Source organism: Nannospalax galili, unplaced genomic scaffold (assembly GCF_000622305.1).
Source record: "Nannospalax galili isolate Female #2095 unplaced genomic scaffold, S.galili_v1.0 scaffold824, whole genome shotgun sequence".
Classification (NCBI taxonomy): domain Eukaryota; kingdom Metazoa; phylum Chordata; class Mammalia; order Rodentia; family Spalacidae; genus Nannospalax; species Nannospalax galili.
The window spans coordinates 1,878,927-1,894,145 of record NW_008351697.1 but is presented as its reverse complement, the minus strand read 5'-3'; the positions used below and the strand labels follow the sequence as shown (position 1 = coordinate 1,894,145).

The window sequence follows — 15,219 nt, the reverse complement described above, 5'->3', positions numbered from 1 at the left end:
GATTTGAAAATAAGTCTTAAAAGCAGTTAGGACGTTGGACAAACACCTAGTAGAGAAACACTTATGGCATTCGAGGAACACAGGGACCCCGCCACCCCCTCCCCCCGAAGTAAGCAGGTAGCTGGTCTCTATCCAGATCACAGGAAGACCTTGCCTTTACATTTTGTTAGCTCATTTCCTTGTTTCTTTGCTCAGGGTCTGGGAACATCTGGTGGCGAGAATGCGGGGCTGTTGTTTTAAAGTGGGAAAGAAAATAACCCCAGAAAATGAAGGCGGTCTGGAGGAAGGAGAGTATCCTGTCTGCTAGAGCACTGTGCAAAGGGAACTTCCTAGAAAGTCCTCCCTTGGCGGTGTTACTTAATAAGCGAAGCAGTGGCACTCCCCACCCCAAATAAAGTGTGCGCCTGGCTCCCGTAGGTTTATCAGGGCCCTGGAGTTGTGGCTAGCAAACAGGGTTTGACTGATTTCTAGAACGTCGTTTCGATCCCTTTAAAGGTGGGGATCATGACGGAGGATGCGGGGGAAGAAGGCGGGAGCCAAGGGTTGGAGAGTCGCGGTTGACATAGTAACTCTTCGGCAGCTCTCCCTGGTTTGGGCTCCCACTGCTGCTGCCTGAGGCCCCGCCTGTGCCCTCTCTGCCCGGGAGCCCGGCCGCCTGCGCCAGGTCAAGGTCCCCTTTGTGGTTGCCCCCCAACCCGCTAAGTAGTGACTTCCACCCGGGCCATCTGGAACGCCACTCGCAGATCCCAGCCTGCCAGGCGTCCGCATCCCTTCCCTCGTCCTATCCCCTGGGCATCCTTTGCTCTGGACCAGTTTGGCAGGTGCCCCGGCCCCTCTTCCCAGGTCCGCTTCCCCGGAGCAGGGCGCAGGCCAGTCCCGTGCGGGTGTCATGAGCCAGAGCACTGCGTTCATGGCCCGGAGGGGCGGCTCTCCGCCAGTTGCTGGAGCCGGAGCGCGGCGCAACGAGAGCCAGGACTATCTGCTGATGGAAGCCGCCGAGCTAGGAGATGAAGGCTGCCCGCAGTTCCCGCTGCCGCCCTACGGTTACTACCCCAGCTTGTAAGTGTGGGCACTGGCTGCGCCGGCTGCAGGAGGGGTCTGGGCGCGTCCCACCCGCATGCCTCTCCTTGGACCAGTACCGGTGGGACAGTGCCAGGCAGCGCAGGGGCACGCGCAGGACTGGGCTAGCTGCTGGTGGGCACGCAGGGGTACACTTGTCCACCGGTGAACCGGCGGGGTTCCCACCTCACCACAGGTGATGGGGTGCCTGGGCACTGCAGGTGATGGATGGGATGCTTTGGCGCACCGCGGGCGATCCGATACCAGATCAATTTTTTGAGTCCTTGGCACCCTGCGGCGCTGCGCAACAGGCATGATCTGAACTCCGAGCTGATTCCAGTGTACCCGGGTGGGGAAGATGACCAGAACTCTAGGGTTTGGGGAGCCACTTTTGGGGTGTGCAGAAAATTCGGGAACCCGCATACAGAGCAATCTCCAGGCTGTGCCTGTCTTAGCCCTTTTGGTCATCAGGAGAGGAGCTGGAGAGTGGGGAAGTTCCAAAGAGATCTTGGAAGGGGCCAGACCTGTCCCTTATATCCTGGACAACCTTCCTCTCACCCTGGACTCAGGGTTAAGAAAAGGACACAGAACCATTCAGGCTTCTGTTCCTGTGGCAGTTAGAGGGTGAGCCTTCTGGGGGGCAGAAAGCTGTAGAAGTGAAAGCTCCTTAGTAGTGGCCTCAGAATAACTAGGAACCCTTATTTAAGCACTTAGGGTGCTGCAGGGATGGTAGGGAAGGACAGAGGTGGAATGGAGAATCAGAGTCCCCATGTCTCCCCCAGGCTGTGACCACACATGCAGCCTGCAGATAGTGTTTCTGACTCTTTGCAGCTTTGTTTAATCTTTGCTCCACTGGGCACTCAGGTTTCCTGTCCTGCCACATCCATCCAAGATCTGTTTCCTAAGAAAGCCTTTCTCAGTTCTGTTAGCCCTTCTCCGAGGTGGAGGGCTGGTTCTGTCCCCATGAGGCCTAGCAGACACCCCCACCCACCCCAGGTTTGCTTTTGGGACAGTGATCAGGGCTGAAAGAGTCAAAGACTATTGTGGTTTCTTTGCTCAGTGAGAACTGAGCCCCAGGAAATGGGGCATCTATTTTTTTTTCTCCAGGATTAAAGAAAAAAACTGGGAACTGGCTCTGTTTAGCTGTGTGCTATGCTAGTTGAAATAATTTACTAAAATTTATCTTCTTTTCCTTTGTGAAAATTTAAGATATAATTTATAATTCACACACCATAAAATTCAGGCACTTAAGTTGTTCAGTGTGGTGTTGTGTATGTGATGTCCTCTAGGTTTTGTAGCCACTATCAATGTATCATTTCAGGACACTTTCATCAATGTAATACTTGATGTCAAATTAGAAAAATCTCTCTCTCTCGTGTGTGTGTGTGTGTGTGTGTGTGTGTGTGTGTGTGCCTGCCCATGCATTGGTATGTGGAGGTCAGAGGTCAACATAGGGCACCTTCCCTATAGCTCTCCATCTTACTTTCTGAGACAGGTTCTCTCACTAAAGGAGCTTGTCATTTTGGTTACACTGGCAGGCTATGCCACAGAGCCAGGTTTTTACATGGGTCCTGGGGATCTGAACTCAGGTCTTCCATCTTGTGCAGCAAGCACACCGCCCACTGAACCACTCCCCAGCCCTAGAAAAATCCTTCTATGTCTCATAGGACAGACTTAGACTTCTCACACTTAGATGGATTTTCTGAATCTGCAGGTCTTCAGAGCAGGTAGAAAGCCTCATCTCTCACCATCTTGGATGATACTGCAGTTGGTTGTTCATGGGGTAGATACCAAAAGCAAGATCTAGGGCACAAAAAATAATAATAGGGGGAAAAAAAAACCAGTCCTGAGGAGTCCGAATGCAGCTGTTCTCAGGTGGTCCACATTATGCCTCTAATACTTGGAGGCTGAGGCAGGAAGATCATGAGTTGGGAGACCAGCCTGGGTAACAGTGAGAATTTGTGTAAAAACATGAATTGTTATGAAGACAGACATTTAAAATACAGATGAGCCTTTTTGTTGTCTTTGAGTTGAGTTCTACCAAGCTTGAAGACTCTGTTTAGTAACATTACCTGCTAGCTAAACTGAGGTAAAATAGCTGTTGTGCCTCTTCAGAAGATTAGGTTGTCTTATTAACAAAACCTTTCTTACTCTACAATTTCTAATATCACTTATTTCTTTGTATGTGGGAAAATGATTCGCTTAAAAAACTTGTGGTTCTAGATTAGTAGTGAGAGAAAATAAAGTTAGAATTCCAAATTGTCCTGAAAACTGTTTGGAATGCTTTCTTTAAATGTGGCTGGCTGCCTAAATTGTAAAGATTATTATTTTTTATTATCCACTACTGAGGTTGTTTTTGTTTTTGTTTTTTTCTCCTTCAGTTCAGGAATCCCAGACTACTCTTAACACAGCTGAGCAACAAGATGGATGGAAATATTTTAATGGGCTTCAATTCGTGACTGGCACCTCTTGTGTCATGATGAAGGACCTGTGATAAATTTGAGAGTGAACTATATGCCAGAATTAAAGCTTTACTTTATATAAATCTATTATTTCCAAGAGTTCACAGTTACTTTTCATCTATTATTTTCTCAGGCAGTTTTTAGTTTCTACAATTGATCAAAAAAGTTAACTGAAAAGTTTAGCCAATAAACAGCAGTATTTCCACATCTAAGATGTAGGAGAAAATGCTAAAGAAAATTACTTCCCTTTGGTATAGAATGCAAATCAACACTTCATAGGCTTTTAAATTCATGACCGACGCAATTTTGTGCATTTTTTTCTGAGTGGGAGGCATATTAGTGGCAGTCCCTGGTGTGTTTTGGGCACAGGGTTGCTATTTTCTCAAATCACTGAGGTTTCCTTTAGACAATTCCAAATCTTTGTATGTTGCCATTTTTGTGATACAAATTTACTTACCCTTGCTAAAAATTCTTCTTTCACATTTCCTTTCTTTAGAAAGAAGATTTTTACATTTATTTTTGGAGTTTCTACGTCTGAGGATAGTGGAAAATTACTGTGTAAGAGCAGTTGCGTATTCTCTGGCCTTAAGAGTATATGTTAATATTTTGAAAATAGTGTTTGGAAAAAACAGATTTCCATTTTGTTTTTTTTCCAACTTCTGATTAGAACTAGATCACTATATTGTCTTATAATCAATTTTGAAGGATTAATGATAAGAAAGGCCCATGTCCTTTCAAGGCCTCTGGAGTTCCTTTACCTAAAATAAGAAAGAAATATGCCTCTAGTCTATAATGTTTGTACATGAGGAAGAATTTCAGAAACATACACATATGCTAAAAGTGTCTAAAGTAGCACAGACTCATTAATGTAGTTCAACTGATTGTTGAACTTTTAGTATTACTAATTATTCAGATTATGAGTGATAAAATAATAAACTGAAAGTTAAAGCTCTAGGTTATGCAGTGGAGTAAAATAAATCTAAAAAAAAAAAACAACAAAAAACTTATAGTAGCACAAGCTGGCAAGATTGCTCAGTGGGTATAGACACTTGCCATTACCCAAGTTTCATCCCCAGGACTGGCATTGTGGAAGCTGTCCTCTGACCTCCACACCTTGTGCAGTGCCGTCTAAAACATTAGTAATTTGGGAGGCTGGGGTACAGCTCTGTGCTGGGTTCTGTCAACAATAAACAAAACCAAACAACAATTATAAGGCACTGCCATGTGCCAGTAACAGAAGCCAAAGAATAAAGAGAACAGTTTCCAGTGAGGCAGAGCTGGAACAGAGAGAACGCTTGCCTGGAACCAGGGCTGTTACTGTACTGAAGAAAAATTAGGTGGGAAAATTATGCCCACCAGCATAGGGTCAGAACAAAAACTTTACCAGTGAGAAGACATCATCCCCTAGATTTCCAATTTGGGGCCCACATGCCAGGTGAGTGTTTATGTTTTAGACAACCTAATTGACCTAGGAATGCTCAAGTCATGGGGCTTCTAGTGGAGTGAAACACAAAACCATGATGTAAGAGCAGTCCCAAACTATGTTGAGTGCTTAGGCACCTCATCAAAGAGCAAGCCTCCTAAAGGTGGGTCCACTACAGCCAGTGAGCAAGCACAGGTGTAAACAGTTAAGTAAGGAAGTGAGCGAACAGTGAAATCCATGTGTGAGTTAACAGACAACAGCAGTGTGAAATCATTAGGAGCCAGTGATAATACAATAGCATACAAGAATACAAAGTCAGCATGTAAAAGTGTTCACAACATGAAGATATAAAGCCCCAAGGAAAGAACAAGATATAAAGAGTGGACACATAGAACATCTAATAAAAACAGTGCAAGTCTTGAAGAAAAGTTGACCACAATTAGTTATTTGTTGTATGTTTGTGCATGTGGAAGTCAGAGGGCTACCTGTAAAGTTGGTTCAGCTCTTCTCACCTTCCACCATGTGGGACCTGGGGTTTGAATTCAGGCTGTCAGCCTTGGTGGCTGGGGTCTTGACTCACTGAGCCATCTCACTGGCCCCCCAAATAATGTAATACTTGAAGAAAATAATTAACGAAAGAGTTAAAATGCAGGTTAACCATAATATAACTGATGCTATTATCTAAAATTTGGAGACATAAAGAAATAGAAAAAATAAACATGATTAAGAGTCATCGAATGAGAAAGTAGATGTTCCAGAGGAAGGTAAAAAGAAGAGGGAGGTGATAACTTTGAATAGACAACGGGCAATGATTTTCTAGAAATGAAATCTTCTCATGCTTATAAATTACAGCAATATTAGCGTGGTACATAAAAACAGACAATTCAAGCATGCCACTTCAAGTCCATAAGACCATAAAGACAAAAGGAAGTGTTAAAAATTAACCAAAATACAGGGACTTGAAGGAGTGTAAAATTTTAAATATTTATGATAGAAACGCGCCCACAATGTATTTTGATCCATAGGTTCTGTAATGTGTGGTTTATAAGAACTATGGTATTTCTTTTACAGAAAAGAGAGTGTTTTCTCTCTACTTGTTAATGTGGTATTTTCATACATTGAGTGTTCAGGGCTGCCAGAATTTCTCAGAACATGGTTACAGTGAAAAAAAAAAACCAAAACCAAAACCTCTGAAAGACTGACATCGAGTTTCAATTTTAGGAGAACTCCAGAGATTCACTCTCTCTCTCTCTCTCTCTCTCTCTCTCTCTCTCTCTCTCCCCCCCCCGTTGCAGTGTTGTATGTAGTATACATGTGTGTTGTATATGTGTACATGTGTGGTGCATGTGTGTGGTGCATGTGTACTCTCTCTCTCTCTCTCTCTCTCTCTTTCTCTCTTTCTCTCTCTCTCCCCCCCAGTTGCAGTGTTGTATGTAGTATACATGTGTGTTGTATGTGTGTACATGTGTGGTGCATGTGTGTGACTCTGAGGATGTGTATGGCCATGGGCACTTGTGGAGCCAGGGCAGAGCACTGGGTATCTTCTTCTATGGCTCTTTGCATCACTGCCTTGAAACACCATTTCTCACAGAACTGGGCACTTGCCTTTCAGCGAGGCTGACTGACCAGGGAGTTCTCAGGATCAGCCTGTCTCCACCGTCCCATGCTGCAGATGCAGGCTAGAGTTACAGGCTCATGCAACCGTACCTGGAGTTTTTCCCCATGGGTGCTCAAGATTTGAGCTCCCGTGGTCATTATTGTAGAGTAAGTGCTCTACCCACTGAACAATCCATTCAGCCCCCAAAGAGATTTTAAATTCCATCCTCTATTTCTAATTATGAAAACAAAAATGGTTTTTAATATAGGTCATGTGTCATTTAAAATTTGCATTGACTTTTGGGGACACTGGATCACCTAACTCATTTATAAATCCCAGGACCCTGACTTTGAAGTTCCGACGTAAGAGAGGCTAACCTAATAACCTAATATAGGAAGTCACAGAAAAATGATCTCAGCCCCCAACACAGCCTTCTTTTCTCCTGGCAGATATACTCAGTCTTGAAAACATTTATTATTAAATAGGGGAATTAAAAGGCTAGGAATAGTTTACTGACTTTAATTGCTGGTAGAACACACTGTTCTCTCATAGAAGCTCAAGACTGAAGTTAGAGAATGAATTCAGGTCTGTGAATCACATTAAGTTACTATACACTTGTTTCCCCACCTTTATTTTTGATAAACGATATTTCATGCATCTGCCTCACCTGCTTTACGCTTTCTCATCTCTGTACGCTTTTCTTCATACCAGACCGCAATCTCCAGAGGTAGGGCAGTCAGTCTTTCATCTCCAGTCCTTACCATACATAGTACCTAAGAAAGAGAAGGCTCCAGTTGATTTATTCCTCAACAAAGACATGTTCTTCCTCCTCTTCTTCCTCGATATTTATTCCAACAATGAATAAAGTGATGCTGGCTTCTTGGATAAAATAGCATCCAGATCATCTCAGGTAGAACAGTAAGTATCCATGTAGACATTCACCTCTCTCTTTTTTAGTTAAAACTCATTTCCCATTTATTAAAGTCTGAGTTACCATTACAAGGTTTGATACTCAAAGGAAAATTGTTCAAATAAAACATTTCCAAGTGGCTGTTTTCACCAAGTAGCATTAGAGAGAAATCCTTAGGAAGCCCATCAAGAGGAGTTTACACTTTGTCAAGACTCAGTTTCTCTGGAGTGGAGATTGTCTGTTAATTTAAAGTTGGTTTAAATTCCTGGATGACATAGGGGTAGATTTCTTCATGAGATTCTGCATTGTCCTTAATAACATCTAGGATACAAACAGCACTAGCAAAAGCATTTAATCTTCTGTCTGCATGCCCACAAAGCAGCATCTATGATTCTGAGCTGGAGAACCAAATATGATCAATAAGTGTGTTCATCCCTTTATGCAATTCCCAGCCATTTATGTCTGATTTGTTGAAGTATATCACCCAGTGAGCATCAGACTCCTCATTTGTGACACGTGACCAGAATAGTAGTGAGCTGACTGGACAACAACGGTGGGGCTGGGGGCCAAGGAGGGGTGCCAGAAGCTTTGGGGGTGCATCTTGGCAGGGCAGCCTCACGTAAGCATGAGGGTAACAGATCTGGCATGCTGGCTGAGGCTGGAGACAAGAAATACTCATCTCATATATTCGAACTGCCTGTCACAAAGTTTCACCTTCTCCTGGGGAATCTGTCACTGCTCACTGGTTAGCTCAGTAGCCCGAGGCTCAACCCTTATATTTTTCTATGCATAATAGGGGCAAGAGTGTATCTTCAAAGGGATATGAAATGCTCAAGGATGACCAAAGAGAATATATGGAAAAAACTCATAGCTGGCTCTTCTAGCTCTTTTGTGAAGTCTTGGGGTCTCTAGAGGACTGACCCTTGCTTAGTATAAGTGTCACATAATGGGCAGTGAGCCTTCTTCCCTGCCTTACCAGGCTATCCTTCACTGCTCTAGTCCTTAATGGTGCTAGCCCAGATAGAGAAGAGGGACCTCCAGCTGTGGTCTCCAGTATAAGATCCTCCTTTCAAACAGTGTTTCTTTTTTAGGGTCCCTTCTGTCCTGGATGGTTGACATTAGATATGTTCATTCACTTAAGCAAAGACTACCACACAGTCTACTCTCTGAGCTCAAAGGGGTAGTTACATCAGGACATGATGGTCCAACAGCATGGGGTTTCCAAGTAAAAGCAAAGTGCTCCTTTTCCTACAAGATATAATCATCAAGTGAGGAATAAAAATCAACCAAGGAGCCTGTGATGTGATGTGATGTGTGTGTGTGTGTGTGTGTGTGTGTGTGTGTGTTTGTGTGTTTAGAATTCAGTGAGTCAGGCATAGTGGCAAATACCTTTAATCCTAGCACTCAAGAGGTAGAGGCAAGCTGATCTCTGTAAGACTGAGGCCAGCTGGGGCTACAGGAGCCCCTGTCTTAAAAAACAAGCAAGCAAACAAACAAACAAACAAAACAACGCAGCGAGAAACTGAATATCTATTATGTCCTTTGAAAAGATATCTGTAGTACTAACGACAAATTCTGAACTCTTGTAGAAGCAGAGAAATAGACCATCTATCCATGAAAATGTAATTCTTTTGTATTTAAAAATATATTATTATTATTTTTTAAATTTTATGTGAATGAGTACTTTGCCTGCATGTGTATAAGTGAACCCATGTTGTGCAATGCCCAGGGAGGTCAGAAGAGTGTGTCAGATCCCCTGGAATTAGAGTTACAGATGGTTGTTAGCCACCGTGTGGGTACTAGAAATGGAATCCAGGTCCCCCGCAAGAGTATCCAGTGCTCTTAACTAAGTCATCTCTCCAGCCCCTGTCTTTTGTAGTTTTTGAGAAAAGGGCTCACTGTGTAGCCCAGGCTGACACTGAAGTCACTACATAGCCTAGGCTGGCTTTCAACTCATGATCATCCTGCTTCAACCTAACGATTGCTGAGGTTATGGTTGTGTATCACCATGCCTGGCTGAAAATATAATTCTCAAAATAAAAAACTCAATGGGAGAATTAAAATTCAATTTAGGCACAGAACGATTGATAATACCCCAAATGCAGACATAAAGAAATGGGAAGCATCAACATGATTTAGTGGTGGAAGGAATACAGTTCCAAAGTTGCTCCTCAGGAAAAAAGCAGGTGAGCATGCCACTTCGACTCTGGCTGCCCATCTTCATTCAGGAATCAATGTCTCCACTAGCTATTTGCAGGATTGGTGGGTCTCATTCTTGACCTTCAAGGTATGTTGTCTGCATGGCAGACACACTTGTTGTGTTCTCCTGGCTTAATCAGTACCCACTGGGGAAAAATTGACTGTTACAAAATGTTTTTAAGGTGCCAACACTGTAAGTTGAATGATCGTCAGATGTGCTTAAAGGTCCACATTCATTCTGCAATAGAATGTTTATCTCTAAGGAAACATTGTGTAATTTTTTTCTACAGACAGTTATGTTCCTTGAGTTATTAGTAATAACTTCCCAGGGCCAATTGTTTTTTTAGAAGGAAAAATCATAAAAGGAAAACATTTCATTGAGTTCTCTTTTTTTCTCTCTCCATTTCATAAAAATGCTAAATATAATTGGGTCCAGTTGGGTTAAATTACCTTTTGTGATAGCTCTTTGTTTAGGAGTGTTTTGCTTGCTTTTGATATATGGAGGCATCTTCATCTATATACCATGTTTCAGTTAAACCCTGGAATCTGAAATGTGGTGCATCTCAACACGCCTAAGCCATTGGAGTGGACTGAAACACATTTCTTATTCAAGCCAGTGTTACAGGTTCCACTTAACACATGGTTGTGGCATGACTGTTCTCTATCCAATCCAGCTAACTTAGTCTTAACACAGCAGAAAAGATGTTAAGAAATATATACAGTTCAGTGTAAGTTGCTGTTTCTGCAGACAACTAATCCAAAATATTTATATATATTTGGGGTACCTAACATTTTTTTGGATACCTACTCTGGAACAAGTCCTTTTCTAGTTGTAGCACAAATATAATTAACTCTCGAATGCAGCCACTTGGTTATTTTTAATGTCTGTTTTGCAAATAATGATGCTTAAATTTACAGAAGAAGTTACAAAGCTGGTAAATTGTTGTCAAGTGAGTAAAACCCATTATATCTCAGTGCAGGCTGGACATGCGCAGAGGGCTGGCAGGGTCCTCTGCCCGTTCAGCCTCACATATAATTATGCTTACACTGACAGCCAGACACAGGTGTGTTCTGCTCTTGCACAGCCCAACATTATTTCTCCCTTTCCTCTCTCCCTGTTGTCAGAAATAAATCTGGAGAGACACAGGTTGGCTCTGATAGACTGAGCCAAGATTCCTGTGCCATGCTTATTATATCCAACTTATACTCAGGTGAGGGGAGAAGACACACACACAGATCACAAAGAGCAGCCTGAAGTACTGAGTGTCTAACCCATGCTTTCCCTTTCGATTGAAATCTTCCATGTCTTTGAAGGTCAAGATCCAGCTTAATATTCCACTTCTTTCATTGATTCCTAAATCCATTTATTCACTCATCTCTGTTGGCCTGACAGGCTTGTGTCCAGTAATAATAAAACTAATGGATTTACTAGGGCCTTCTCTGTGCGTGGCCCTTCTCTAAGTGCTTCGTAGATATTACCCATTTAAACTTTATAAAAGCCATGAGAAAGGCACTTCCAAAAATCCTTATTTTACTGATAATAAAAAGCGCACAGATAAAGGAGGTTATCGACTTGCCCAGTGTCACACAAGTAGTAGGTGGGAGAAACGGGAAGACGGAAAGGAAGGAGCGAAGATTCCATTTGTCATTTCCTCAGGCAACGGCGAAATGAGGTTTGGAAGAGTCGCCAGTCTTTTCAGAAGAGAAAGCCGCCGAGCAGAACAAAACAAGTGGTCTGGAGGGCACTCACAAAGCCTGCCAAAGGTGCACACGCTGGTCCCGATCCCTGAAACGTTACACATACAGAGCTCTGTTACTCTTCCTTTCTAATGTGTGTAGAATTCCTTTTATGCCACAAGCAGGTTGTGTTAGAGCTGTTGATGGGAATGATGCGGGGAGGGGCCAGAGAGATGGTTCAGGGGTTAGAGAGATGATCCAGCAGTTAAGAGCACTGACTGCTCTTGCAAAGGATCCAGGTTTGGTTCCGGGCACCCATATGGTAACTAACAATTGTCTTCAACTCCAGTTCCAAGGGAACCGAACACCCTCTTCTGTACTCTGTGGGCATTGCATGTGCATGGTGCACTTACAATGTATGCAGGTAAAACACTTGTACACATAAAATAAAAATAAATTTAAAAAATGGCAGTGTGAAATAGGGAGGTCTCTGGAAGATTTTCATAATTAAAAATATTTTATTTATTATTTTTATGTGTATGTGTATATGCCTGTGTTGTGCAATGCCCTTGGAGGACAAAAGAGGGTGCCGGATCCCTTGGAACTGGAATTATGGACAGTTGTTAGCTGTTACGTGGGTGCTGGGATTTGAACCCAAGTCTTCTGCAAGAACAGCCAATGTTCTTAACCACTGAGCCATCTCTCTAGACCCCAAGATTTACATAATTTAAAAGCATTTTGTATAGTAATTATCTGAGCATATATATACTGGCAGAAATCGGTTGTAGTGAATGGTCATGTTAAGGTTCCTTGCATGTCCAGGTCAGATGTCATGTTGTAGTTATCGCAGTTCTGATTTTTAGGTCAGGGAGTATTTTGTCCTGATGTGGCAAATCAGCACAAAATCCTCTCACTAAACTGGGGAGAGTCCTCTTCATGAAAGTTGCTAACAAAATTACCTCTCCAGTTATAAGAATTGGAAATGACATGATTTCTAAAGGCAGTTTAAAATTTCTTTTAGGGAATTAAACTGCTGCACATAAAACTCACTTTTATTATTATTGTGTTAGCCTTCTTGAAACACAATTTTGCAGTGTGTGAAGGGCAGCATGGGTAGTTGTGCAGAGCTGCTCCCCGGGCAGTGTCAAAATCCCTGCATGTGCAATCAGAGTAGCCTCTGCAGGACCCCTTTCCTTGAAGATGCCTCCAGGAGCAGGCACTATTGAATGCTGAACTCATTAATTTATATCAACAGTTGTTTAAGTTCTTTTGATGTGGCAGGTACTATGTTTGAAAACCACGAACACCACATTTCATTATAGTTAGGAAGCTGTTAGTTGTAATGCACCCTTACAATATATACATACTCTCAAGAAACAAGTTATGTCTTAGGGTGTATTTTATATCTGTTAAAATGGCTTTTTATACTTGAACTTATGTGGGTTTGGGTTAAGTATAACTTATGAACACATAAAAAAGAGCATATAGGGTCTGGAGAGATGGCTCAATGGTTAAGAACACTGGTTGTTCTTGCAGAAGACCCAAGTTTGAATCCCAGCATCCACATGGCAGCTGACAACTGTCTGTAACTCCAGTTCCAGGGGATCTGACAGCCTCTTCTGTCCTCCATGGGCATTGCACAACACAGGTGCAGTTACCTACATGCAGGCAATACACACACATAAAATAAAAATAATAAGTAAAATATTTAAAAAAATTTAAAAAGAGCATATAAATAAAATAAATTTGTTGCAGAATCATGAACAATGCATATTCAGATACTCTTGATAAGTTTGAGGCCCATGTTTTCCTACAGTGTTCATAATGCCAGAGGGAACATTGGTGTAGGGCATGTTTCAGGATTCAAAAAATTTTTGTGCATGAATGTATGTATATGTGCATGTGTGATGGTGCCCACAGAGGCCAGAAGAGAGCTATTAGGTCCCCTGGAACTGGAGTTACAGATGGTTGTGGGCTTCCCTTTGTGGGTGCTGGAAACTGAACTCCAGTCCTCTGCAATAGCAGCGTTTTTTTGTGTGTGCATATTTTGCCTGCATGTATGTGTAAGTGCACCTGTGCATGCAAAGCCTGTGAAGGCCAGACAAGGTATTGGATCCCCTGGAACTGGAGTTACTACAGATGATCATGAGCCTCCATGTGGGTGCTGGGAACTGAACACAGGTTCCCTGGAAGGGCAGCCAGTACTCTTAGCCACTGAGCCATCTTTCTAGCCCTTCTAGGATTTATTTTCAAGCTACATACACACATATGGATATAGAGGCCTTGAAAATAGATTACAGTATAACTGTATCTGCCCTTTTACCTCTTGCAAAGACTTTGTGCACTGTACAGGTTTGGGTACTTTAAGTAAAGACTGTTGAGCTACAGTGGGGCCTCTCAAGAGTGTGCTCCAGCCTCCCTCAGGAACGTTCTGGAAATCCAGGTTACTGGGTCCTGTTCTAGACCTCCTAAATCAGAAACTAACGAACTCCAGAGTAAGTCTCACACAACACTGGAAGAGCTGCTAGCCTCAACACACCCTGTCCATACTCCCTCCTTGTGGATCTTTGATATTATGATTATGGTTCCTGGCAGTTGCTAACACAGCTGTAGGCACTGCTCTGTCCAATATGGCAGCTGTGTGTGGTATAAAGTTGTTGAAATATGACCAGTAAAGCTGAGAAATTATATTTTTAGCTTTACTTAATTTCCATTAAGTTCTTTATGTGGCAAGAGATTACCACATGGCCAGCACATGGATTAGTTTCTTGAATCCCTGGTGGATGAAATGTGATCAAAGGATGCATAATGCCCTAGATACTCTTCTAAGTATTTTGTATGTACTAACTCATTTATAACTCATAGCAACCCCATGAGGTAGGCTTATGGTTTATTTCCATTTTACAGATGGGAAAGTGAAAGCCCAACTATATAAAGTAACTTTCCAAAAGTCACATTAGCATAGCTGGGATTCAAACTCAAGTAGTTTGACTCCAGAGTATATATTCTCAATACTTGCTCTGTCCTCAGATAATAGGATGATTTTAACACTTCCTCTGACATCATATTCCAAAGGAGTCAGAAACAAGGGCAAAGGCTGATTCCCTTTTATGCTTCAGTCTACGATAGTAGGGAGCTGAGTCAGGGCTTAGACTGGTTTATGCAAACGACAAGATTTGGTATGAAATCTGTGGGGAAAAATTTGTCATTTGTTCTAAAATTTGTATTTTGCAGAAACAACCATTTTTGTATGATGCAATAAATAAAAAAATAGAGCAGAGAGAAAAATGATAATATGATCTGCAAAGGGACATGCCCTGGGAAAATGCTGGGATTCAGGATGAGGTCATTGGCCACTTGAATGAGGGAACTTCCCCAAGTGGATACTGAACGTATAATCACTCTTCCAACTTCCTGCAAGTCCCATTAAATTCGGTGGTTTCCCATAATTTTTCTATGCTACTCTTTGCATATTTTTCGCTTCAGTTGCAGTCTTTATTTTTACATCTTCTTCCCTTTTATGAGCTGGTTTGTCAAATTTCAGGAGACTTAGAAGAAGAAGAAATGAAGGGATTAGAAACCTTTGTCAAAGCAGGCTTGGATTTTTAGAATCTCAAGACACTTGTTTACCTCAAAATCACTTTATCCACTGAGGCAATCCCATCCTTTGGTAACAGTGTGGTGTACCCTTAGCATCTGTGAGGTATGCTCTGGGCAAGTTATTAATAGGAATTAGAGAATCAAGCTTAAAAATATAGTTTTAAAATATATTTGTGAATATCCAGTAATATGTTTCTATCCACACATATATGCTAGCATGTACATATATGTATAATACATAAATAGGTGCCTATTTTATCTTTTAATATATTTCTATTTATATATTATAGTG

General features: G+C 42.2%; 1 protein-coding gene across 2 annotated transcripts in view; it reads left to right on the top strand.

Moving 5' to 3' along the window:
- The first annotated feature begins 542 nt into the window (after positions 1-542).
- Positions 543-15,219, top strand: part of Trpc6 (transient receptor potential cation channel subfamily C member 6) — a 132,295-nt gene continuing 117,618 nt past the window's right edge. For both annotated transcript variants that reach the window (XM_008848673.2, XM_008848672.2), the window contains exon 1: positions 543-1,059. In XM_008848673.2, the coding sequence (XP_008846895.1) occupies positions 890-1,059 (170 nt within the window). In that variant the 5' untranslated portion in view covers positions 543-889. The remainder of the gene's footprint in view (positions 1,060-15,219) is intronic.